Raw genomic sequence first — 23,961 nt, forward strand, 5'->3', positions numbered from 1 at the left:
GGCCCTGACTAAATTATTGATACGCTGGGAGAGTACTGTGTCAGAGCCACACAAAATACAAGAGCAAAGACACAATTTACAGGTACACATTACTGAAGACAGAATAAAAATGGGTTTGATTGCCTAACTTTATGTAGGCTAATGTGATGTGAGGACTGCTATATGATAACATATCTTAACTGTAGAAAATGATCCAATTCCGTGATCCATTTGTAGCCGCAGAGTGAAAGTGCTGGGCAAGCATGACTTGGTATGATCACGTCAAGTAAATTGCATCAATTTGAAGTGAAAGACAACGATCACTGACCATGTTTTTTTTTTATTCTTTCAAAAACATTTTATACAATGCAGGAGTGGGAGCTGATTTGCATGATGGTGTTAAAATATTCATAGTGGAGGTACTTGTCAGTGTTAAGAGCCTATTGGTCAGTCAGTAGGCTATTCAATGGCAGGCTCAGCAAATGGTAAATGCACCCTTGTAGCCAATATATGCAAAAGGACATCCGTTGAATATCTGACATGAATTAAACATTACCATCTGTCAACACAGTCTGCAATACGATCAGTATGATTACACCAAGCCCACTTATTACAATTAATGAAAGTTTAGTGTATTTACAAATATTTTTGTGAAGTGTCGGCAGAATGTGAAAAAGGTGTAGCAAACATACTGAATATACACATATTCTACTGTTAAATAATTTTAATTCTTGCATGGAGGAAATTGCAGACGATGAAACATTTGTCCATCGGTTTACTGTACAATAAAACATTACAAGGGGAAAGTCCATGTGAGTCTTGTAGGATGTCCTCATGGTTCCTGGAAATGAAAATATATTTGCTTCAAAATTACATTCGTGGCGCCATCTTTGTGTTGTGATCCATTCATCAAACTTTGTATAGAACTTTTCATGCAAAATATTGACAAGAGAATTGAGGAAAAAAATGCATCTTTGAAGCATCCACATTGGAGAATACGATAAGCTTCAACTAAATAAAATATATAAAAATAAAACAAATGGATCAAAACAAAATACTTGTAATAGCAATTAAAATATATACTGAAAATAGTATTAACCAATTGATTTTTTATTTTTATTTTTTTAAAGCGTGATTAAAGGCCTACTGAAACCCACTACTACCCACCACGCAGTCTGATAGTTTATATATCAATGATGAAATATTAACATTGCAACACATGCCAATACGGCCTTTTAGTTTACTAAATTGCAATTTTAAATTTCCCGGGAGTTTTTTCTTGAAAACGTCGCTCGACGTCATACGCTGTTAGGAAATATGAGCGCTACACACACACACAGCTAAAAGTCGTCTGCTGTAACCGCATAATTACACAGTATTTTGGAGATCTGTGTTGCTGAATCCTTTGCAATTTGTTCAAAGTAGAAAGATGGAGTTGGGAAGCTTTAGCCTTTAGCCACACAAACACACGGTGATTCCTTGTTTAAAATTCCCGGAGGTGAAACTTTACTATGGATCACAGCGAACATGGATCCCAACCAAATGTCAACCAGCAGGTTTCGGTGAGAAAATTGTGGTAAAAAGTCGCTTCTTACTGGAGATCAGCTGAGCTTGTGCCGCCCATAAAGCTGCCGTCGACTTCCCTGAGACACTGCACGTCCACACCCCCGTGGATACACACCTCCGACTATCAGGTAAATGGTAAACTCACTAAAACACTAGCAACACAATAGAAAGATAAGGGATTTCCCAGAATTATCCTAGTAAATGTGTCTAAAAACATCTGAATCCGTCCCTATGCAATCGCGTTTTTTTTTTCTTTTTTCTAGTCTGTCGCTATCAATATCCTCAAATACGAATGTCATCCTTAGTCAAATTACTGGGGAAATTGTTGTTTTCTCAGTCCGAATAGCTGTTTTTGTTGGAGGCTCCCATTAACAACAATGTGAGGAGCCCTCAACATGTGACGTCATCGTCTGCGACTTCCGGTAGAGGCAGGGCTTTTCTGCTACCAAGCAAAAGTTGCGAACTTTATCGTGGATGTTTTCTACTAAATCCTTTCAGCAAAAATATGGCAATATAGCGAAATTATCAAGTATGACAAATAGAATGGACCTGCTATCCCCGTTTAAATAAGAACATCTCATTTCAGTAGGCCTTTAAAAAGGTGAGTCCAACAGTTTTTACCTTGTTCCTAAAGGGGAACTACACATTTTTTGGGGAATTTTGCCCTTGTACAATCCTTATGTAAGACAAGAACATGTTCATTTTTTCAATGCATTCTAAATATTAAATAAATGCATCAAAAACTCTGCTTACATTGGAGCCTATGGCAGTCGCTCTATTTTGCCTATAAAGCCCTTGAAAAAACTCAAAACGCCTCCATTAAGGGGTGTGTGTGTACACACACACACACACACACACACATACATATATATATATATATATATATATATATATATATATATATATATATATATATATATATACATACATACATACATATACACACACACACACATACATATATACATAAACTATATATACATATATATAGTAAGTACATATGTAACGTAGTAGCAGGCACATTGACAATAAGATGTAATATTTAGGTACTTTGACCATTTTAAGCTTACGCGGGGGCACTCATTAAAAAAAAAAAAAACATTACAAAGTTTGCCTTTTTTCCTTCCACAACATCACTGATTACTGCTCACTGCAGACTTAATGAGTCATTAAAAATAAAAAACACTTATTGTACAATGTTTGCAATCATGAGATGCCGACTGATAGAATCTTGTTATATTCCCGTTTAGATGAATGACTTAATCCTTGCGAAAATTAAAAGGGGATGGAACCGAGCCTCTTTTCCTGTCTCTCGCCATTCCCGGGTCTAAATTGGCTGTCAAAGTGTACCAACTGGTTGGATGACGTCCTCATCCTTATACTATCAAGGTGAGAGGCATGATTTATAAACTACAATAAACTTTCACGCGCACCAAGGCGAGAAAGCAGCTCACCAGCCGTTGATGTCAACATAGGAGACATCGATCACGGCTCTGCTATAAATAGTTCATCTGCGTTAGCGCTTATAGTAACAACGTCACTGATACTTGGTTAATATTCAAGTCGCAAAATGTAAAAGAGTATTGTTGGGGATTTTTGTATTGTTATTTATTGGATTTTATGGGCGAATAGAAGACCTATTAGCTCCATTGAAAGCAGAGTTTTATTTGGAGTCAGAATGCATGAAAAAATACGTCATCTTGCCTTTTATAATGATTGTGAACAATAGGCATAATATCTAAAAAATTCCATTTACCCTGTAAGATGAAAATAATTGTATGTACGTCATTTTGGTAAAAGTTTTGCTTTCTGACCTTCAAGACCTAGAACTAAAACCTGCGTTTTGCCGTAGGTGAGCTCTAGGAAATGCCCTGCCATCCATGACTTGAAGTTTAAAATGCAGTTAAAAAGAATATCTATTGGTCCTGTGTCATCAGGTGACACAGCAATGTACAACTGTGGATCATTGTAACTGTGAAAACTGATCTGATGATGTCCACATGTAAGAATAGGACCTAAAATTGAGCCATGGGGAACCTCGCACACTATTTGTGGGTTCCTGAGAAACATTGCAACCATATTTAGATTTAAAAAAAAAAAAAAATCAGTCTGTGAGATAAGAGAAGAGCCGATTAAAAACAGTACTTGTGAGGCCATCCAGGTGTTTAATAAAATGTGATCGACTGTATCAAAAGCGGTGCTTAAATCTATCAATCAATCAATGTTTACTTATATAGCCCTAAATCACTAGTGTCTCAAAGGGCTGCACAAACCACAACACAAACCACTACGACATCCTCGGTAGGCCCACCTAAGGGCAAGGAAAACTCACACCCAGTGGGACGTCGGTGACAATGATGACCCAGTGGGACCTTGGAGAGGAGGAAAGCAATGGATGTCGAGCGGGTCTAACATGATACTGTGAAAGTTCAATCCATAATGGATCCAACACAGTCGCGAGAGTCCAGTCCAAAGAGGATCCAACACAGCAGCGAGAACTAACACTGAAACCATTATCTAAATTATACCTCATATCATTTAAAATCTTTAAAAGTGCTGTCTCTGTATCGTAGTCGATCCTTGAACCAGACCGACGTCTTTCTAAAACATGGGTGTCAAACTCTGGCCCGCGGGCCAAATGTGGCCCGCTGTTTAATTTCATTTGGCCTTTGAGCCAATATCAAATTAACATTAGAGCTGGCCCGCCGGTAACACCACATTCACCGCTAATACTCATACTTGCCAACCCTCCCGATTTTCCCGGGAGACTCCCGAAGTTTAGTGCCCTTCTCGAAAATCTCCCTGGGCAACCATTCTCCCGATTTCCACCAGGACAACAATATTGGGAGCGTGCCTTAAAGGCACTGTCCTCTACAACATGCCGTCACGTCCTCTTTTCCTCCATATAAACAGCGTGCTGGCCAAGTCACATAATATACGCGGCTTTCACACACACATACTTGGTCAACAGCCATACAGGTCACACTGACGGTGGCTGAATAAACAACTTTAACATTGTTACAAATATGCGCCACATTGTGAACCCACACCAAACAAGAATGATAAAACACATCCGTAACATAACATAAACACAACAGAACAAATACCTGGAACCCCTTGCAGCACTAACTACGCTACAATATACACCCCCCCGCTACCACCAAACCCCGCCCACCTCATTTTTATTTTCGAATTTATTAGCCTGTGGAAAAAGTTAATGTTGATATTTACCTCAGAGAACTGCAAATAGAAAAGAGGAAATATATTTTTTAATAAAATTGTATTTAATATACCACTGATGTTTTTTTGTTTGTTTTTTGAAAGTTGATTTTGCACTATTACGTTATATAAGCTCTGCCTGTTGCATGGGAGGAAGCCTGAGTACCCGGAGGGAACCCACACAGTCACGGGGAGAACATGCAAACTCCACACAGAAAGATCCCGAGCCCGGGATTGAACCTTGGATTACTCAGGACCTTTGTATTGTGAGGCAGATGCACAAACCCCTGTTCCACCATGCTGCCCTATTTAAGCCTTGCTTGTTCAATATTCAATGCAAAACTTGTTTGGGTCCCTATTAAAAGGTTAATTTGTTCAACCTTGGCCCGCGGCTTTGTTCAGTTTTAAATTTTGGCCCACTCTGTATTTGAGTTTGACACCCCTGTTCTAAAATGTTATTTCTATATAAACAGTTGTTAACTTAAAAAAAAACAGAAAAACTGTCCTTTTTGGCACCCTATGTTAATAAAGTATTAAATTGGAATCAAGAATTGTTTTGAATTGAGAGTCGATTCTCAAATCGAACCAATCTTAGTCAAATTTGACAAATGTGCACGTCAGTCCCCGAGAGGTGTACTTCAAATTTGGTGGTGATTGGTCTATGCACCTCAAGGACAATTTTTTTTTCCTAGAGTCCCGTGCGGTGTCATTGTCGGAAAAAATATCAGCACAGACGAACACCCTAGGAGTGCATGTTTGTACACATTTTCACCCCTTTTCAATGAGACTGTTATTTGGAATGCAACAAATATTTGTAGTTAGAAAATCACCTTTCCATCAAAGCACTGCTCTTCGCAAGTGGTCTCGTCTGGCCAACAAACCTCCGAAGAGCACATGAAAAGGATCTGAGAAGAGCAACATTTGACAGGTCAGAAGTCTATATATCCCAACACTAGAATGATCCTTTTTCAATTATGGCCAAAAATGTAGAATTTATTTACTACAAATAATGCATTGTGTTCATATCTTGATGACAGCAACAAAAATTCAATGCTCTTCCACTAGATCAGCAATTCTCAAACTGTGGTACGGGGCTCCATCTTGTCATACGCCAAATAATCACTTCATTGAAAATATCGTTTCCTGTCTTCAAAAACTGTTATTGGTCAAACTGTGTAGTTACAGTGGCTAAACAGATTAAATATCCTTATTTAAAAAACATCTGCCTTGTTTTAAGAATACCTAGGCCTACTATGCTACTGTGTTTTAATGTTAGCACCCCCCGCCACCCCAAAAAGGGACAAGCGGGAGAAAATGGATGAATGGATTATGGTGGTACTTTGAAAGCCAAGTGTGTTCTGAGGTTGTACTTGGTGAAAAAAGTTTGAGAACCCCAGAATATACATCATTAACTTGTGTGTCTACCTTTTGCCATTCATACATTTGCGATGTATGTGAAACATGTGCCTTGGCTCAATAACTGAAAAACACTGGTCAACACCATGGTCTCAAACTGTGCTACTGCTGGTGATACATGGTTTAAGCCTCACATTTGCAGCAAAAACATTTTTAAAAAGTGGTACTATTAAAAAAACAACTTTCAGAAACGTTGGTCTACAATTGTTTTTGATACTCACTTCTTCATCCAAGTATTTCTTAGTTTTGACATCCATAAACTGGAAAGCATTGACCACCAAACGCCTCTGATGGCGATTGCGGGGCAAGCCGCTCACTTGCAGGATGGACACATTTGGGTCATAAGGGTTTGCACACCTTCAAAAACACATTCTTAATAAAGCATTTAGAGTGGTGCAATGAGTTGACATGGACTTACCCTTCGTAAACAAGCACCAGAGCATTCTTTGCGGACCGAGGATACGCTAGGCAGTATCTAACCAGAATGACTGCATTGGGTTTGGGAGACCACAAGCTCAGTTCCAAAAAAACAGGTTTGTCCAGGACAAAGCGCAAGGTTGGGAAAGAGGGCAGGAAAGTGGAGTAGGTCATATCTGTGGGCGAAAATAATGGTCAAGTAAGCGCTACAGTAAATTAGGAAAATGCTTTGATGTCATTGTTTCTGCATGCTATCCGGAGTCCATTGACCTATGGCAGGGATGTTTAACTCAATTGTTTTGGGGTCCACATTTCCAGAAAGTCAAGAACCGAAGAGCCGAACTTCTCCCTTCACGATTAGTCTTATTTTTTATATTCCACAGATCCGGCGTCTGCTACAGTAGACATTTGATTTTTGGTCTGTCTATTGTGTCGGAGTCACAGGACCTCTGTTTTTAAGGACCTTCAGCAAAAATGTGAGTGTCTCACACGTTTTGGGCTTGAATGGCCCAAAGGATGAAAAGGAGGACCTATTATAGACCACTAGTATATTACGATTACTGTAACGTATTATTTTTGGGTCTCCCCATGTCTAGCATCAAAAGATTACAGTTGGTACAAAATGCAGCTGCTAGACTTTTGACAAGAACCAGAAAGTTTGATCACATTACGCCTGTACTGGCTCACCTGCACTAGCTTCCTGTGCACTTAAGATGTGACTTTAAGGTTTTACTACTTACGTATAAAATACTACACGGTCTAGCTCCAGCCTATCCTGCCGATTGTATTGTACCATATGTCCCGGCAAAAAATCTGCGTTCAAAGGACTCAGGCTTATTAGTGATTCCCAAAGCCCAAAAAAAGTCTGCGGGCTATAGAGCGTTTTCCATTCGGGCTCCAGTACTCTGGAATGCCCTCCCGGTAACAGTTCGAGATGCCACCTCAGTAGAAGCATTCAAGTCTCACCTTAAAACTCATTTGTATAGTCTAGCCTTTAAATAGACTCCCTTTTTAGACCAGTTGATCTGCCGTTTCTTTTCTTTTTCTCCCATGTCCCACTCTCCCTTGTGGCCATGGATGAAGTACTGGCTGTCCAGAGTCGGGACCCAGGATGGACCGCTCGCCTGTGTATCAGCTGGGGACATCTCTCCACTGCTGATCCGCCTCCGCTTGGGATGGTTTCCTGCTGGCTCCGCTGTGGACGGGACTCTCGCAGCTGCGTTGGATCCACTTTGGACTGGACTCTCGCGGCTGTGTTGTTGTTGCTCGACATCCATTGCTTTCGGTCCCCTAGTGGGGGGGTTGCCCACATATGTGGTCCTCTCCAAGGTTCTCATAGTCATCATTGTCCCCGACGTTCCACTGGGTGTGAGTTTTCCTTGCCCTTATGTGGGCCTACCGAGGATGTCGTGGTGGTTTGTGCAGCCCTTTGAGACACTAGTGATTTAGGACTATATAAGTAAACATTGATTGATTGATATAAAGAAGTCAAGCAAATGACTTGACTGCATTATCAAGCTACAGCAACACCTTAGTTATACAAATCAAAGTGCAACTTTAGCGGTGAAGCTGTATTTTCATGCCATGTTATGTATACTGGTATGACAAAGTTTGTTAAAAAGGGTAAGCTTCTTCTGAATGGCAGCACACAAAAGGATGAAAATTTGTCATAACATGAACCCCCTTCTGTGCTTTCCTGAAATATTTTTCTGATAAATACGCCACACAACGGCACCGTTAATAAACCCTTTAAGTCGGACTACAAAATTTGACAAGCACCTGTGTAAAAGTTTAGCAAGATTGGTTGAAAAATATGGCCGCCAAACAAAACATTGCATTTAGCAAATAACTGTCCATAAGTCATTGAAGATTTGTGTAATGATATTCATATTACATGCATACTAGAATGTCTTCCAAAGCATTTCGACCACAACCCATAGGTGGCACCGCATGTCAAGTATACTGAAATAATGCATTCAGACTGACCAGTAGCGATCTTCAACTGAACTGAATATAAGCCACCAGAGTGGATGGATGATGGCAGGTTGCTAGTGGGGATCTTCACCATGTAGCCAACACTTGCCAGAGGCTGCTTAGCGTTACTGGAAATATTGTAGCGACACTCAATCAAGAATCTAAAAAAGGGATGAAAAATATCACAATGGCTTAACAAAAGTGCATTGTTATCAAGATTTAATAGACTCACCTTAATGGATCACTTCTTGTGATGATACCATATTTGAGGTTGAGCGCTTTGACAAGTGTCTGCACTTCAGCCAAGTAGAACCTCGTCATGCCTACGTCCTGTGAGTACAAGTAACTTTACAATTTTTAATGATATTTGTGCCATTTAGATTTTTTTAGATTTAGGTTTATTGGTCCCCGTTGGGGAAATTCATTTTCACTGCCGTACATTTAAACATATAGACATTACACATCATGAAACAAAAATAACAAAAGGACATCATACATGACCAACACATTTACAGGCTTTATCAGACAGGTCGGCTGGGCCTGCTGTTAAGTGCGGCTATACAGTTGTGATCAAAATTATTCAACCCCCACACAATTTTGGTGTTTTAGCAAGTTGGACATTTATTCCGTATTTTGTTTATAGTCATATCAAATAAAGATGTGTCAAATATACAAATACAACTTAAATTGTCACACTGTATTTTACAAAATACCAAAAAAGGAGCTTTTTCTTTATATCTCATTGACAAAATTATTCAACCCCTTGAAGATCATAACTCTTAAGAACAGAATTTGAATAAGGTCTTTTCAGTCAGGTGTTGAAAACACCTGTAGATGTGATTAGAACCATAACGAGCAACAATTAAACTGATTGAAAAAGACTGACGCTCAGCTTCCTGTAGATGGTCAATGGTGTATTTGCAACATGGTGAAATCCAGGGAGTGGTCAAAGAAGTCGAGAGGAGGTAATTTCTCTTCATAAGAAAGGATATGGATATAAGAAAATAGCAAAGACATTACACATTCCAAGAGACACAGTTAGGAGCATAATTCGCAAGTTTAAAGCTAAAAGGCAAAGTGGAAACATTACCTGGGCGTGATAGAAAGAGGATGCTGTGTGCGTACAGTGGTGAAAACCCCCCGGGTAACAGCTGAGGAACTACAACAGGACTTTGCAGAGGGGGGAACGCAGGTTTCGTCCCCGACAATAAGGCGCGCACTACGAGATGAAGACCTCCATGCCAGAACTCCCAGGCGCACCCCACTTCTGACTACCAGGTACAAGAAAAATAGACTCCAGTATCCCAAAAATCATCTGGACAAACCCCAAAGGTTTTGGGAAACTGTTCTATGGAGTGATGAGACAAAAGTGGAACTCTTTGGGCCTATGAATCAACATTATGTCTGGAGGAGAAAAAATGAAGCTTTCAAAAAGAGAAGAACACCTTGCCTACTATTAAGCATGGTGGGGGGTCAATCATGCTCTGGGGCTGTTTCTCTGCCTCAGGTACCGGGAATCTCCAGCGCGTTCAATCTATTATGAATTCTATTTCCTACCGGGATATATTAGCTGCAAATGTCATGAAGTCAGTGACGAAGCTGAGGCTTGGGAGACGTTGGACCTTCCAACAGGACAACGATCCCAAGCATACCTCCAAATCAACATCAGAGTGGTTGCAGAAGAAGGGCTGGAAGACTCTGGAGTGGCTTTCACAGTCGCCAGACCTAAATCCTATAGAAAACCTGTGGTGGGACTTGAAGAAGGCAGTTGCAGCACGCAAGCCCAAGAATATGAATAAACTGGAGGCCTTAGCCCAAGAGGAATGGGCTAAAATACCTGTAGATCGATGCAAGAAGCTTGTGTCCGGTTATGTATCACGTTTGAAGGATGTAATTACTGCCAAAGGGTGTTCTACTAAGTACTAAAAATGCATGTAACTAGGGGGTTGAATCATTTTGTCAATGAGATATTAAAAATGTCCTTTTTTGGTATTTTGTCAAATACAGTGTTACAATTTAAGTTGCATTTGTCTATTTGACACATCTTTATTTGATATGACCATAAACAAAATACGGAATAAATGTCCAACTTGCTAAAACACCAAAATTGTGTGGGGTTTGAATAATTTTGATCACAACTGTAGCTGCAGGGATAAGGCTTTTCCTGAGGCGGGCCCACCGGAATTGGATGGTTCTGTACCTGCGCCCTGACCGATATCCTGGACTATTGTGTTTGCCAGTCGAGTGATGGACCTGTGGTTTAAGTCTGAAATGTTGGGTGTGGGTAGGCTGATGATTTTAGCTGCTATGTTTGTAATTTCCTTGTTAGAAGTCTTTATAAAATAATGTTTTAAATCCAAACCTGACAGGACACATACTCAAAATGTGTACTGGCGCATCCCAGTCATAAAAAACTAAATGTTCAAAAAGGTTTCTATGGTAAAGACAACTTTTCAGTAACAAGACTCAAGTAACAGGAGTGAGTATTTAGAATGGAATGAGCAATGAGCAAATTATAGTAATTCAATGAAAAAAAAAAAAATTTAGGTAACAGGACAGTGATAACAGAGATCTCGCATAGTTGAAATATCCAATTTCCCATGGCATGCAGAGTACCTGAAGCGATGCGTCTTCCTATGTACCATGTGGAATGTCCCACAGTTTTGAGAGATGGTAGTGTGAGAATATCAGGACTGAGTTAAAACCCAGGGACACCACCAAAGTGTGTATTTTAACTGCCCATTACCAGGCAAATATGTTTTTGCAAAAAGTGCCTATTAGAGATGCGCGGTTTGCGGTTTCATCCGCGGATAAACTGTGGGTCGGGCAGGTGACATGACGAAAAAATAGATTTTAATTCGATTCGGGCGGGTGGCGGTTGAACCATCCGGAAATATTTGAAATACATGGTTCTGGGATCGGTATCCTTTACCATTCAAAGGGCCATTTAAGACCCGTGTCTCAAAGCGAAGAAGACAATAGGAGGCGCTATTATTCTCTGGAATGACTGCCAGCAGTCACCCAGATAGTAAGTATTAGGGCGTGCTATGAAGCCATTGGCGTTGTCGCCTTCTACAGCATGTATGATCTGCTTGTCAGTCCAGCAACATGCGTGTGGCTTCCGCAGCAACACGCACACGACTGGAAGGCATACTGGGTGACAGTGTACACTAATGGTTGTGATATAAACAGTTTTAACACTCTTAATAATATGCGCCACACTGTGAAGCCACACCAAACAAGATTGACAAACCCATTTCGGGAGAACATCCTCCCAGTAACAACATAAACACAACACAACAAATACCCAGGATCCTTTGTATCCATGACAATTCCTGACTATTTTATACACCCCCGCTAGCAGCGGTTCTGATTAAATGTTGGTTCGTGTGGATGGCGGGTGGATGACTACTTTGGTGATGCGGTTGCGGATGATATAATTGCCTATCCGTGCTTCTCTAGTGCCTATAGTGAAGTGAGTCACAGTTGAAGTATGGAATTTCCCATTGCATTGCAGAGGATGTGACCTATGCAATTTCATATGGACCATGTGACATGTGGAATATTGTAGTATTCAGAAGTGTGAGGGTAAGAGGACTGAGTTTAAAACAAAGGAAAAAGACTATAATAGTATGTATTGACATTTTTTTTTAATTTTTTTTTTAAGTTAATAAACTTTCAAGTATAGTAATTTAGTACCAACATATGAACAAAACATTTCTAAAGGATTTAAATTAGTTTGTTAAATTTTTGGACGTGAAGTCAGGCAACTCCATCCATCCATCCATCATCTATCACTTGTCCCTTTCGGGGTCACGAGGGACACAGGAGTCTATCTCAGCTACAATCGGGCGGAAGGCGGGGTTCACCCTGGACAAGTCGCCACCCCATCGCAGGGCCAATACAGACCGACAGACAACATTCACACTCACACACTAGGGCCAATTTAGTGTTGCCAATCAACCTATCCCCAGGTGCATGTCTTTGGAGAAGACATGCACCTGAGACATGGTCAGGCAACACATGCTAGTTTTTTCAGCATTCAACAAGTTAGTTCAAAGTAATTGTAATTTTCAAATAAGCCATCGGACCAATGTACAGGACATGTATGTTTTTATCATGTACTTATATCAGGGCTGTCAAAAATAGGTTAACTCATGTGATTAATCATAAAAAATATAGATAGTACTTTGATTCCTTCAGGAAAATAAAAAATGACTGCATTAATCACACGGATTAATCACAATTTATTCTGACTGTACATGCTCTTTTAACTGAACCACAGATGGCTACCTTAAAGGTGGCGCAGGTAATATGAACAAAATTGCATGTGCGTTAGAGATGCGCGGATAGGCAAGTATATCATCCGGAACCGCTTCACCAAAGTCGTCATCCATCCGCACAAACATTTTATCGGGACCGTACCCGCCCGCCACGTGCCCGCTGAAATACATCAGAGGTCGGCCGCCTTTACCACTCAAAGATCTATTTAGACCTGTTTCACAGAGTAATGAAGTCAATTGGAGACGCTTACGTTCGAGACTATCCAATAGCGTTCATCCTGCTGACAATAATATGGACGTGCTGTGAAGCCATTGCCTTAGACTCCAACAACATGTACGAACCGATTGTTGGTTCAGCAACATGTGTGCAATTTCCGCAATTACACATACAAGATCGAAAGGCATACTGGGTGATACAGAGTACACTGATGGTTGTGATATAAACAACTTTAACACTTACTAATATGCGCCACGCTGTGAAGCCACACAATACAAGATTGACAAACACATTTCGGGAGAACATCTCACAGTAACACAACATAAACGCAACACAACAAATACCAACAATCCTTTGTATCCGTGACATTTCCTGAATATATTTTACACCCCCGCGCCCCCAACCCCGCCCACCTTACCGACGCACGGGGGGGGGGATGTTGGGGGGTTTGCTGCTAGCGGGGTGTATAAAATAGTCAGGATGTGTCATGAATACAAAGGATTCTGGGTATTTGTTGTGTTGAGCTTATGTTGTGTTACGGTGAGGATGTTCTCCCGAAATGTGTTTGTCGTTCTTAATTGGTGTGGCTTCACAGCGGGGCGCATATTACTAAGAGTGTTAAAATTGTTTATATCACAACCATTAGTGTACTCTGTGTCACCCAGTATGCCTTGCAGTCGTGTGCGTGTTGCTGCGGTAGCCACACACACAACATGATGCTGGACTGACAAGCAGATCGTACATGTTGTATAAGGCGACAAAGCCAGTGGCTTCATAGCACGCCCTAATACTTATTGTCTGAGTGACTGCTGGCAGACATTCAAGAGAATAATAGCGTCTCCTATTGTCTTCTTCGCTTTGTGACACGGGTCTTAAATGGCTCTTCGAATGGCAAAGGTTACCAATCGCAGAACCATGTATATCAAATATTTCCGGATTGGTCTAACTCCACCCGCCCGAATCTAATTAAAATCTATTTTTTTGTCATGTCACCCGCCCGACCCGCGGTCTCATCCGCGGAATCCGCGGATGAGACCGCAAACCGCGCATCTCTAATGTGCGTCCAAACATTGGGATCTTTTTTTTTTTTTTTAAGTCAATCTAAAATATACAAATGGTAAATGGATTATACTTGTATAGCACTTTTGTACCTTTTCTTAAGGAACTCAAGGCGCTTTGACAACTCTTTACACATTCACACATTGATGGCGGGAGATGCCATGCAAGGCGCTAACCAGAACCCATCAGGAGCAAGGGGTTAAGTGTCTTGCTCAAGGACACAACGGATGTGACTAGGATGGTTGGAGAGGATTGAACCAGGAACCCTAAAGTTGCTGGACACCCACGCTCCAACTGCACTACGCCGTCCCCAAGAGAGTAATAATCTGTGATTAATCATCCATCCATTTTCTACCGCTTCTCCCTTTTGGGGTGATTAATCCAAATTCAAAAGTGTGATTAATCTGAATCAACGAATTTGACAGCACTAATTTATACTCTGGCAGTCAAAAACAGAGTTAACTTATGTGATTATCACACAAAAAAAAATTATTGAACGATTTCCATATACGCAAATTAATCACAATTTTTTGGGACCGTACATGCTCCTTTACCTTTATGAAGGAGCCAAATGTGACAAAACTAAATCTTTAAATAGTTCCTTAAATGCGTCAGAATGAAATTCATACAATTATTAAATGTCCATTTAAAAGAAAATAACATGATTTCATGATTTTCTTTTAAAAAGTAAATATCGATTTCATTTTGTCAAGGTTTAATTAATGTCACATTTAAGTAATTATTTAAAGATGTATTTTATTTGCTTAATTTTGTCCTTTTTTGCCCTTGTTACCACTGTATAAATGCATTTTATCCATCAATTTCAGTTGTCAAAGTCAGTGGGCTGGTCCACCTGCTTATGTAAACACCGTATAGGGCCAGTGATCAGGTCAATGCTGTTGTCCATTCTGGCAAATTTCACTTCAAAATAAATCTGACATTACATAAAACTGTTGGGTTTTAAGCAAATAAAGTAAATGCATTCTTGTAAAACATTTAGAAAAAGAATCCTGTATGACATCCTCACCATACATATGGATTCGGCATCAAATACTGGGCTCTTTTAAGTTAATTTAAATTATTCATGCACATAATAACCTGTGATTAATCATGATTAATCCAAATTCAAGTGTGATTATTCTGATTTAAGAAAAATATCATTTGGCAGCACTGATTTATACATTTCACGTTCACACAAATGGTACTGATTCAGTGGAATGGTCTAAGTCAGGGGTCACCAACACGGTGCCCGCGGGCACCAGGTCGCCCGTAAGGACCAGATGAGTCGCCCGCTGGCCTGTTCTAAAAATAGCTCAAATAGCAGCACTTACCAGTGAGCTGCCTCTGTTTTTTACATTTTATTTACTTACTAGCAAACTGGTCTCGCTTTTCTCGACATTTTTAATTCTAAAAGAGACAAAACTCAAATAGAATTTGAAAATCCCAAAAAATATTTTAAAGACTTGGTCTTCACTTTTTTAAATAAATTCATTTTTTTACTTTGCTTCTTATAACTTTCAGAAAGAAAATTTTTGAGAAAAAAATACAACCTTAAAAATTATTTTAGGATTTTTAAAACACATACTATACCTTTTCACCTTTTAAATTCCTTCCTCTTCTTTCCTGACAATTTAAATCAATGTTCAAGTTTTTTTTTTTTTATTGTAAAGAATAATAATTAAATTTTAATTTAATTCTTCATTTTAGCTTCTGTTTTTTCAACGAAGAATATTTGTGAAATATTTCTTCAAACTTATGATTAAAATTCCCCAAAAATTATTCTGGCAAATCTAGAAAATCTTTAGAATAAAATTTAAATCTTATTTCAAAGTCTTTTGAATTTATTTTAAAGTTTTTGTTCTGGAAAATCTAGAAGAAATAATGATCTGTGTGTTAGAAATATAGCTTAGTCCAATTTGTAATATATTCCAACAAAGTGCATATTGGATTTTAACCTATTTAAAACATGTCATCAAAATTCTAAAATGAATATTAAATCAGAAAAAATGACTAATGTTTCATAAATTCTTTTTTAATTTATTTAAAAATAATCGAATTAGTTACTTTTTCCCTTCATTTTTTTCGGTTGAATTTTGAATTTTAAAGAGTCAAAATATGAGATAAACTATGTTTCAAAATTTAATTTTCATTTTTTCCTGTTCTCTCCTCTTTTAAACCCTTCAATTAAGTGTTTTTTTTTCATCATTTATTTCCTACAATAAAAGAAAAAAAAATGTATGGCAGACTGACAGACAAAAATAATTGAAAAAAAAAAAAAAAAAAAAAAAAAAAAATATATATATATATATATATATATATATATATAGATTTATTTATTAAAGGTAAATCAAGCAAATTGGCTATTTCTGGCAATTTATTTAAGTGTGTATCAAACTGGTAGCCCTTCGCATTAATCAGTACCCAAGAAGTAGCTCTTGGTTTCAAAAAGGTTGGTGACCCCTGGTCTAAATCTTGACGCAAACTTACATAAGTGTGCGTTCCACATTCCGTCACTTTGAACTTAAAGATGGCAAACTTGGCGTTCACAAGGACCGGCTTGCAGCTGGTTCCCGGGATCACCAGCTCTGTGGGGTCCAGAGGCATGGAGGCGTACATGGATTTGATTATGAAAACAAAGTGCTTATCCAGCGTGCACTCTGAGGAAAATGGACACAAAACACCACGTTTACATTTGGAGCGGATGCGTTAGGCTGACCAAGCAGAGGCTTTACCATCCATTGGATAGAAGCACTTGGATGTGGTCGGGTCCATGCAGCATCCCATGGTGTCACAAGCATTGGGTGATATTCCTGCTTGTCCACAAGCCAGCTGCTGCTCAGAAGTCACGGCACAATCTGATATCAAAGAGTGCAATACATAATTAAATGATGAATGGGAAAAAAAATGCAGGCGTAATCTCTTGGTCACCCACTTTGTGCCTTTGCTGATGTCAATGGCGGCGGAGTTCTGCATTTTGAAGAACTGGTGGGCTCGACACCAGAGCGAGGCATAAAAACAGGGTCCGGGGTCAGGCTTGGGTCACACACGACTGTGGCGACTTGGGCCTGACCGAGTTTGTCGACGTACAACAGCTGCAGGCTGTAGCTGTTGGTCTGTAAGACCAGCAAGGAGGTCTTTCACTAACAATTGCATCAAAACGACACTGTATAACCGAAATTATGGTTCATTACAGTCTCCACGAAGCATCCGGTGTAGGGCACAGTCAAGTTGTTCTGGAGATTGGTCACATTCGCCCCACAGGTCTCTTCGACAGGATTGACAGGATGCAGTTCTTTAGAGCCTGGAGGAGGCCAGGACATACAGCATTGATTGATTGATTGATTGAGACTTTTATTAGTAGATTGCACAGTTCAGTACATATTCCGTACAATTGACCATTAAATGGTTTTTCAACTTGTTTAAGTCGGGGTCCACGTAAATCAATTAATGGTACAAATATAGCAGTAGGTTTGCAACTTGTATGTACACTAAAGTGAGCACACAAATCACATTACTACGAAGGAGACGGTTCTATAGAAATTAGAGATTAGTACTGATCACCATTGCCGATTAATGACTTTAAATGCCGATCCCCTCTGGCTAATGTGTTTTTATTTAGACATGGTAGCAGCTAAATATGTGTCAACACATTGTGAAGTTGCTCCCCTAAGTTAATAGTATTCTCTATAAGGGCAAAAAAGTGCATTTCTTAATACAGTGGGGCAAAAATGTATTTAGTCTGCCACCGATTGTGCAAGTTCTCCCACTTAAAATGATGACAGAGGTCTGTAATTTTCATCATAGGTACACTTCAACTGTGAGAGACAGAATGTGGGAAAAAATCCAGGAATTCACATTGTATGAATTTTAAAGAATTTATTTGTAAATTATGGTGGGAAAATAAGTATTTGGTCAACCATTCAAAGCTCTCACTGATGGAAGGAGGTTTTGGCTCAAAATCTCACGAGACATTGCCCCATTCATTCTTTCCTTAACACGGATCAATCTTCCTGTCCCCTTAGCAGAAAAACAGCCCCAAAGCATGATGTTTCCACCCCCATGCTTCACAGTAGGTGTGGTGTTCTTGGGATGCAACTCAGTATTTTTCTTCCTCCAAACACGACGAGTTGAGTTTGTACCAAAAAGTTCTATTTTGGTTTCATCTGACCACATGACATTCTCCCAATCCTCTGCTGTATCATCCATGTATCCATTTTGGTATAAACTCAACTCGTCGTGTTTGGAGGAAGAAGAATACTGAGTTGCATCCCAAGAACACCACACCTACTGTGAAGCATGGGGGTGGAAACATCATGCTTTGGGGCTGTTTTTCTGCTAAGAGGACAGGACGATTGATCCGTGTTAAGGAAAGAATGAATGGGGCCATGTACCGTGAGATTTTGAGCCAAAACCTTCCATCAGTGAGAGCTTTGAATAATTGACCAAATACTTATTTCCCACCATCATTTACAAATAAATTCTTTAAAATTCCTACAATGTGAATTCCTAAAAATTTTTTTCACATTTTGTCTCTCACAGTTGAAGTGTACCTATGATGAAAATGACAGACCTCTGTCATCATTTTAAGTGGGAGAACTTGCACAATCGGTGGCTGACCAAGTTTTTTCCCCACTGTATATTCCACAACCGCATACATGTCTTTTTCAACACCTGCAGTGAAGGAAAAGATTAGCGATGAGCAAAGACAATTCCAGGAAAAGCGTGAGATGCGATATTTCTTTGGTGAGCACAGGGGGCACCCCGACGTATCTTATTTGCACAGAGAAAGTTGCGGTGCACAAGGGATACAATTTGAAACGTCATTATACAACTAGACATGCTGAGGAGTAAGCAACATTTTTTTTTTTTAAGAATTATTTTCTTGCGGCTGTTGTAAGCACAATACCAATGGCGCGCAATTTGCAAAATGCGCAACCGCATTTTGCAAATTTAATGTCAAATCAAATCAAATGTTTATTGGATTCATCATTATACAGTGTACATCCACGACTAAACTACTGACTAAACTACTACCACAACTTGGTTTACTATTTATAAAATATAATGTAGGGTTACCTGGAACTTGAAATAGGCCACCCGGCCTGAATCCACACTTGGAAGTAGTTTAGTCGTGGATGTACACTGTATAGTGATGAATCCAATAAACATTTGATTTGATTTGACATTAGATTTGCAAAATGCGGTTGCACATTTTGCAAATTGCGCGCCATTGGTATTGTGCTTACAACACGTCCCAGCCTCACCCAAATTCTGCATCCAGGGGCCACCAGGTAAATTAAGTTTGAGATCCCTGCTCTAGACAAAGCTCAAACAAAATCTCGCTGACATGTATGACTTAAGTGCAGAGGTGGGTAGTACCGGGTTACATTTACTCCGTTACATCTACTTGAGTAACTTTTGGGATAAATTGTACTTCTAAGAGTAGTTTTTATGCAACATACTTTTACTTGAGTATATTTGTAGAGAAGATACGCTACTTTTACTCCTCTACATTTATCTACAATCAGCTCATTACTCGCTTCTTTTTTTTATCGATCTGTTAATGCACGCTTTGTTTGTTTTGATTTTGTCAGACCAGACACGCATTCAAAGTAGGATCCACGCATGCCTGCGTTTCACCAATCACATGCAGTCACTGGTGACGTTGGACCAATCAAACAAAATCAGGCGGTCACGTGACTGTCACACGTCGAATCCGACCTAAAAAAGTTGAAAAACTTATTGGGGTGTTACCATTTAGTGGTCAATTGTGAGGAATATGTACTGTACTATCTACTAATAAAAGTTTAAATCAATCAATCAAAAGTGTAAAGGAAAAAAGACACTTTTTATTTCAACCGTACTTCCCGTCAAAAGCCTAAAGGCTGATCGCACAGTTCCTGTCTTCACAATAAAAGTGCCGCTCTATCGCGCCTGCGCTAACAAAATAAGAGTCTCCGAAAGCCAGCGCAAACAAGCGAGCAAGCTACGGAGTTTGCCGCCAATGTATTTCTTGTAAAGTGTATAAAAAAACGAATATGGAAGCTGGACAAATAAGATGCCAAAAACCAACGACTTTCATGTGGTATTAGACAGAAAAGAGGAACTTTTTTTTCTCCTCCATTTGAAAATGTGGACATTATCAGCTCTATACTGTCTGATTCCAATCAACACAAGTCATCAGAATCAGGTAATACGCCAACTTATATTCTTGTCTTCATGAAAAATAGGAATCTACATGTTAAACATGCATGTATATTCATTAAAACACCTTTAACATGTCAACAAAAACGGCAAAATAAATAACTATAAATTATATACTGTTTGTGTGTGTATATATATATATATATATATATATATATATATATGATATATGTGTGTGTATGTATATATGGAGGTAAATCACCTCGACTTGGTCATTTATTAAGTAATTGATTAACGTTGAAAAACTTATTGGGGTGTTAACATATAGTGGTCAATTGTGCGGAATATGTACTGTGCAATCTACTAATACAAGTTTCAATCAATCAATCAAAAGTTTAAAGGAAAATAGACACTTTTTATTTCAACCGTACTTCCCGTCAAAAGCGTAAAGACTAATCGCACAGTTCCTGTCTTCACAATAAAAGTGCTGCTCCATCGCGCCTGCGCTAACAAAATAAGAGTCTCCGAAAGCCAGCGCAAACAAGCGAGCAAGCTACGGAGTTTGCCGCCAATGTATTTCTTGTAAAGTGTATAAAAACGAATATGGAAGCTGGACAAATAAGATGCCAAAAGCCAATGACTTTCATGTGGTATTAGACAGGAAGTAGGAACTTTTTTTTCTCCTCCATTTGAAAATGTGGACATTATCAGCACTATACTGTCTGATTCCAATCAATACAAGTCATCAGAATCAGGTAATACGCCAACTTATATTCTTGTCTTCATGAAAAATAGGAATCTATATGTTAAACATGCATGTATATTCAATAAAACACCTTTAACATGTCAACAAAAACAGCAAAATAAATAACTATAAATTATATACTGTATATATGATATGTGTGTGTATGTATATATGAGGTAAATCACCTCGACTTGGTCATTTATTAAGTAATTGATTAACGTTGAAAAACTTATTGGGGTGTTACCATTTAGTGGTCAATTGTACGGAATATGTACTGTACTGTGCAATCTAGTAATAAAAGTTTCAATCAATCAATCAATCAATCAATCAAATCAGTCGATAAATGCCTACTGAGCCTACGGTGCTGTTAAGTTATTGTGGCTCAATTTGCCTTAATTTTTTTTATTTTAATGTATTATTTAACATATATTATTGTTTTAGTTGCTTAAGAGATATTCCTGGCTATGAATTTGCTCATTGCTATTTTTATGTTTTTGTGCATTATTTGTTGCCGTCATCATTAAACAAACAGGTTACTCATCAGTTACTCAGTACTTGAGTAGTTTTTTCACAACATACTTTTTACTTTTACTCAAGTAAATATTTGGATGACTACTCCTTACTTTTACTCGAGTAATACATCTCTAAAGTAACAGTACTCTTACATGAGTACAATTTATGGCTACTCTACCCACCTCTGCTTAAGTGCTACTATGACAATGAAAATAAAATGATTGATTGATTACTTTTCGGGTTTTGTACAGCGCTAAAACATACATCTGCACATCTTCCTGACACATCTCCAAGTCTGGATTAAAACAGTACAACAATATTTCAACACTGCCATGAGAAACAATTAGGGCATTTAGGGAAATCTGCCATTACATTATCAGTGATGGAGCAGGAAGGGGCTAGGAATTGTTTCACACCTATTCATGCAAAACTCTGCAGCCCAGGCTCATACTAATCTTTCACACCCAGGACATGTTAACTGTGAGGTGTACTCACTTTATGGACAATAATGGCTGTGCGTTGACTACGTTCCAGTGGATAGTAAATCTATACTGCCACACAAGCTGTACACAGACTACTCTAAAGCATATCTTGAGTTTCATTTCTACAGTAAGATCAGTTGAAATGTGGGGGTTGTATTTTATAAAGACCTTTGTAAAGTAAAACACTTACGTACCTAAAACTTTCAGGAGACTTTGTTGCCCAGCTGGTAAATTGATATGGAAGCCAGCTTCGCCGCACACTACTTGAAGGCCTTCATGACTTGGATTGGTTGTGCTTGTCCGGCCTGCTGGAGAGTCTTCCTCCTCATCTGTTAAGCCACCTAGCTCTCCTGGATGGTAGTCTAATGCATCCACTTGGACCGACGGGTCGGCGTCCTCATCATAGTCGTCGTAGTCACCGATGTCCAAACTGTCATCTTCCTCGTCATCTGGAAAGGTCAAACCCGGTCACTCTCCAATTGTCGCAATGTTATACTTCTTACCTGACAAGGCTGTGGGGGCTTTGAAAAGTTGTTTTTCGTCGTCCCGCTCCCATCCACGGACCACCACCAGTAGCAACAACAACGCAAATCCAAGCCAAGCCATGGAGACCCACAGAAAAAATAAAATCCCTGTTGCTGCAACACTGCCAAACCTTAGAGACGCTTCACTCTGTGTAAACTCATCACACCTGGTGGCTGCTGATTGGCGCACTCACACAGTTACCAGTCAGGTGTGCTGGGCAGCAATTGTTTGAATTGGAATAGAATAGAATAGAATAGAAAGTACTTTATTGATCCCTGGGGGAAATTCAGCACCACAGTTCGCTCACAATAGGCAATAATAATAATAAATAATATATAACATATATTATATATATAATAAATAATAGTATAAATATATTCTACATTTAAGTCCAGTCAAGAAGGAACATATGCATTATACATTAAACTTCAAAATCATTTATCTATGAAACAAATTGATGTTTAATGTACATGACGGTAAGTGATTCTAATAAATGACTTTTATACATTGACATACACCCAATTTGTATCTGTTCTTCCTTCAAAACAGCATTTAATTAATTAATGCTTTATGGCAGGGGTGTCAAAGTCAAGGCCAAATCTGGCCTGCAAATAAATTATCTATGGGCCCCCGGGATGATATTTGATTAGTATTAGAACCAGCCCACAGGCCACAGCCGCCTGCTGCTGTTTTGCACACACCAATACTCCACCAGTGTTGGCGCTAGGAATTTTCAAAATGGGGTGGCAGAGACCCCATCAATTCATGAAAATGGGGTCCCACAGTAAATTTTTATTTTACTTTTTGTAACTGTTTTGAAAACAAATGATAAGTGTTTGTATTATCCTGTTATATCTCACATTTTATATTGTGTTTTTGAAAAAGGTTGTCATAAACATTACTTAATTCATTTAAAACAATAATACAAAACAAATGTTAATGCATATGTAAATGTCCATCCATCCATCTCCTTCCGCTTATCCGAGGTCGGGTCGCGGGGGCAGCAGCCTAAGCAGGGAAGCCCAGACTTCCCTCTCCCCACCCTATTCGTACAGCTCTTCCCGGGGGATCCCGAGGCGTTCTCAGGCCAGCCGGGAGACATAGTCTTCCCAACGTGTCCTGGGTCTTCCCCATGGCCTCCTACCAGTCGGACGTGCCCTAAACACCTCCCTAGGGATGCGTACGGGTGGCATCCTGACCAGATGCCCGTACCAACTCATCTGGCTCCTCTCGATGTGGAGGAGCAGCGGCTTTACTTTGAGCTCCTCCTGGATGACAGCTCATTTCGGCCGCTTGTACCCGTGATCTTGTCCTTTCGGTCATAACCCAAAGCTCATGACCATAGGTGAGGATGGGAACGTAGATCGACCGGTAAATTGAGAGCTTTGCCTTCCGGCTCAGCTCATATGTATATGTATTCAG

At 39.3% G+C, this 23,961-nt stretch overlaps 1 protein-coding gene across 1 annotated transcript; it reads right to left on the reverse strand.

Annotated features, from left to right (window-relative positions):
- Positions 1 to 685: 685 nt before the first annotated feature.
- LOC133550535 (zona pellucida sperm-binding protein 4-like) lies at positions 686 to 22,750 on the reverse strand. Its single transcript, XM_061896501.1, has 12 exons — positions 22,518 to 22,750; positions 22,209 to 22,463; positions 17,322 to 17,431; positions 17,063 to 17,243; positions 16,863 to 16,985; positions 16,618 to 16,787; positions 8,804 to 8,901; positions 8,584 to 8,732; positions 6,599 to 6,773; positions 6,402 to 6,537; positions 5,595 to 5,669; positions 686 to 820 (listed from the first exon to the last, which is right to left on the reverse strand). The coding sequence occupies exons 1-12, from the start codon at positions 22,618 to 22,620 to the stop codon at positions 812 to 814; spliced, it is 1,584 nt and encodes a 527-aa protein (XP_061752485.1). The 5' UTR covers positions 22,621 to 22,750; the 3' UTR covers positions 686 to 811.
- Between the last annotated feature and the right edge of the window lie 1,211 nt (positions 22,751 to 23,961).

Source organism: Nerophis ophidion, linkage group LG04, assembly GCF_033978795.1.
Source record: "Nerophis ophidion isolate RoL-2023_Sa linkage group LG04, RoL_Noph_v1.0, whole genome shotgun sequence".
Classification (NCBI taxonomy): Eukaryota; Metazoa; Chordata; class Actinopteri; order Syngnathiformes; family Syngnathidae; genus Nerophis; species Nerophis ophidion.

Bases quoted from the DNA above. Each gene is read 5' to 3' on its own strand.
- LOC133550535 (XM_061896501.1), bottom strand. From the start codon at position 22,620: ATGGCTTGGCTTGGATTTGCGTTGTTGTTGCTACTGGTGGTGGTCCGT. The intron at 8,902-16,617 runs GTAAGTTTGCGT...TTGTACTCACAG, and splicing joins AATGTGGAACGCACACTTAT to GACGTAGGCATGACGAGGTT. The intron at 8,733-8,803 runs GTGAGTCTATTA...TCCCTTTTTTAG, and splicing joins ACAAGAAGTGATCCATTAAG to ATTCTTGATTGAGTGTCGCT.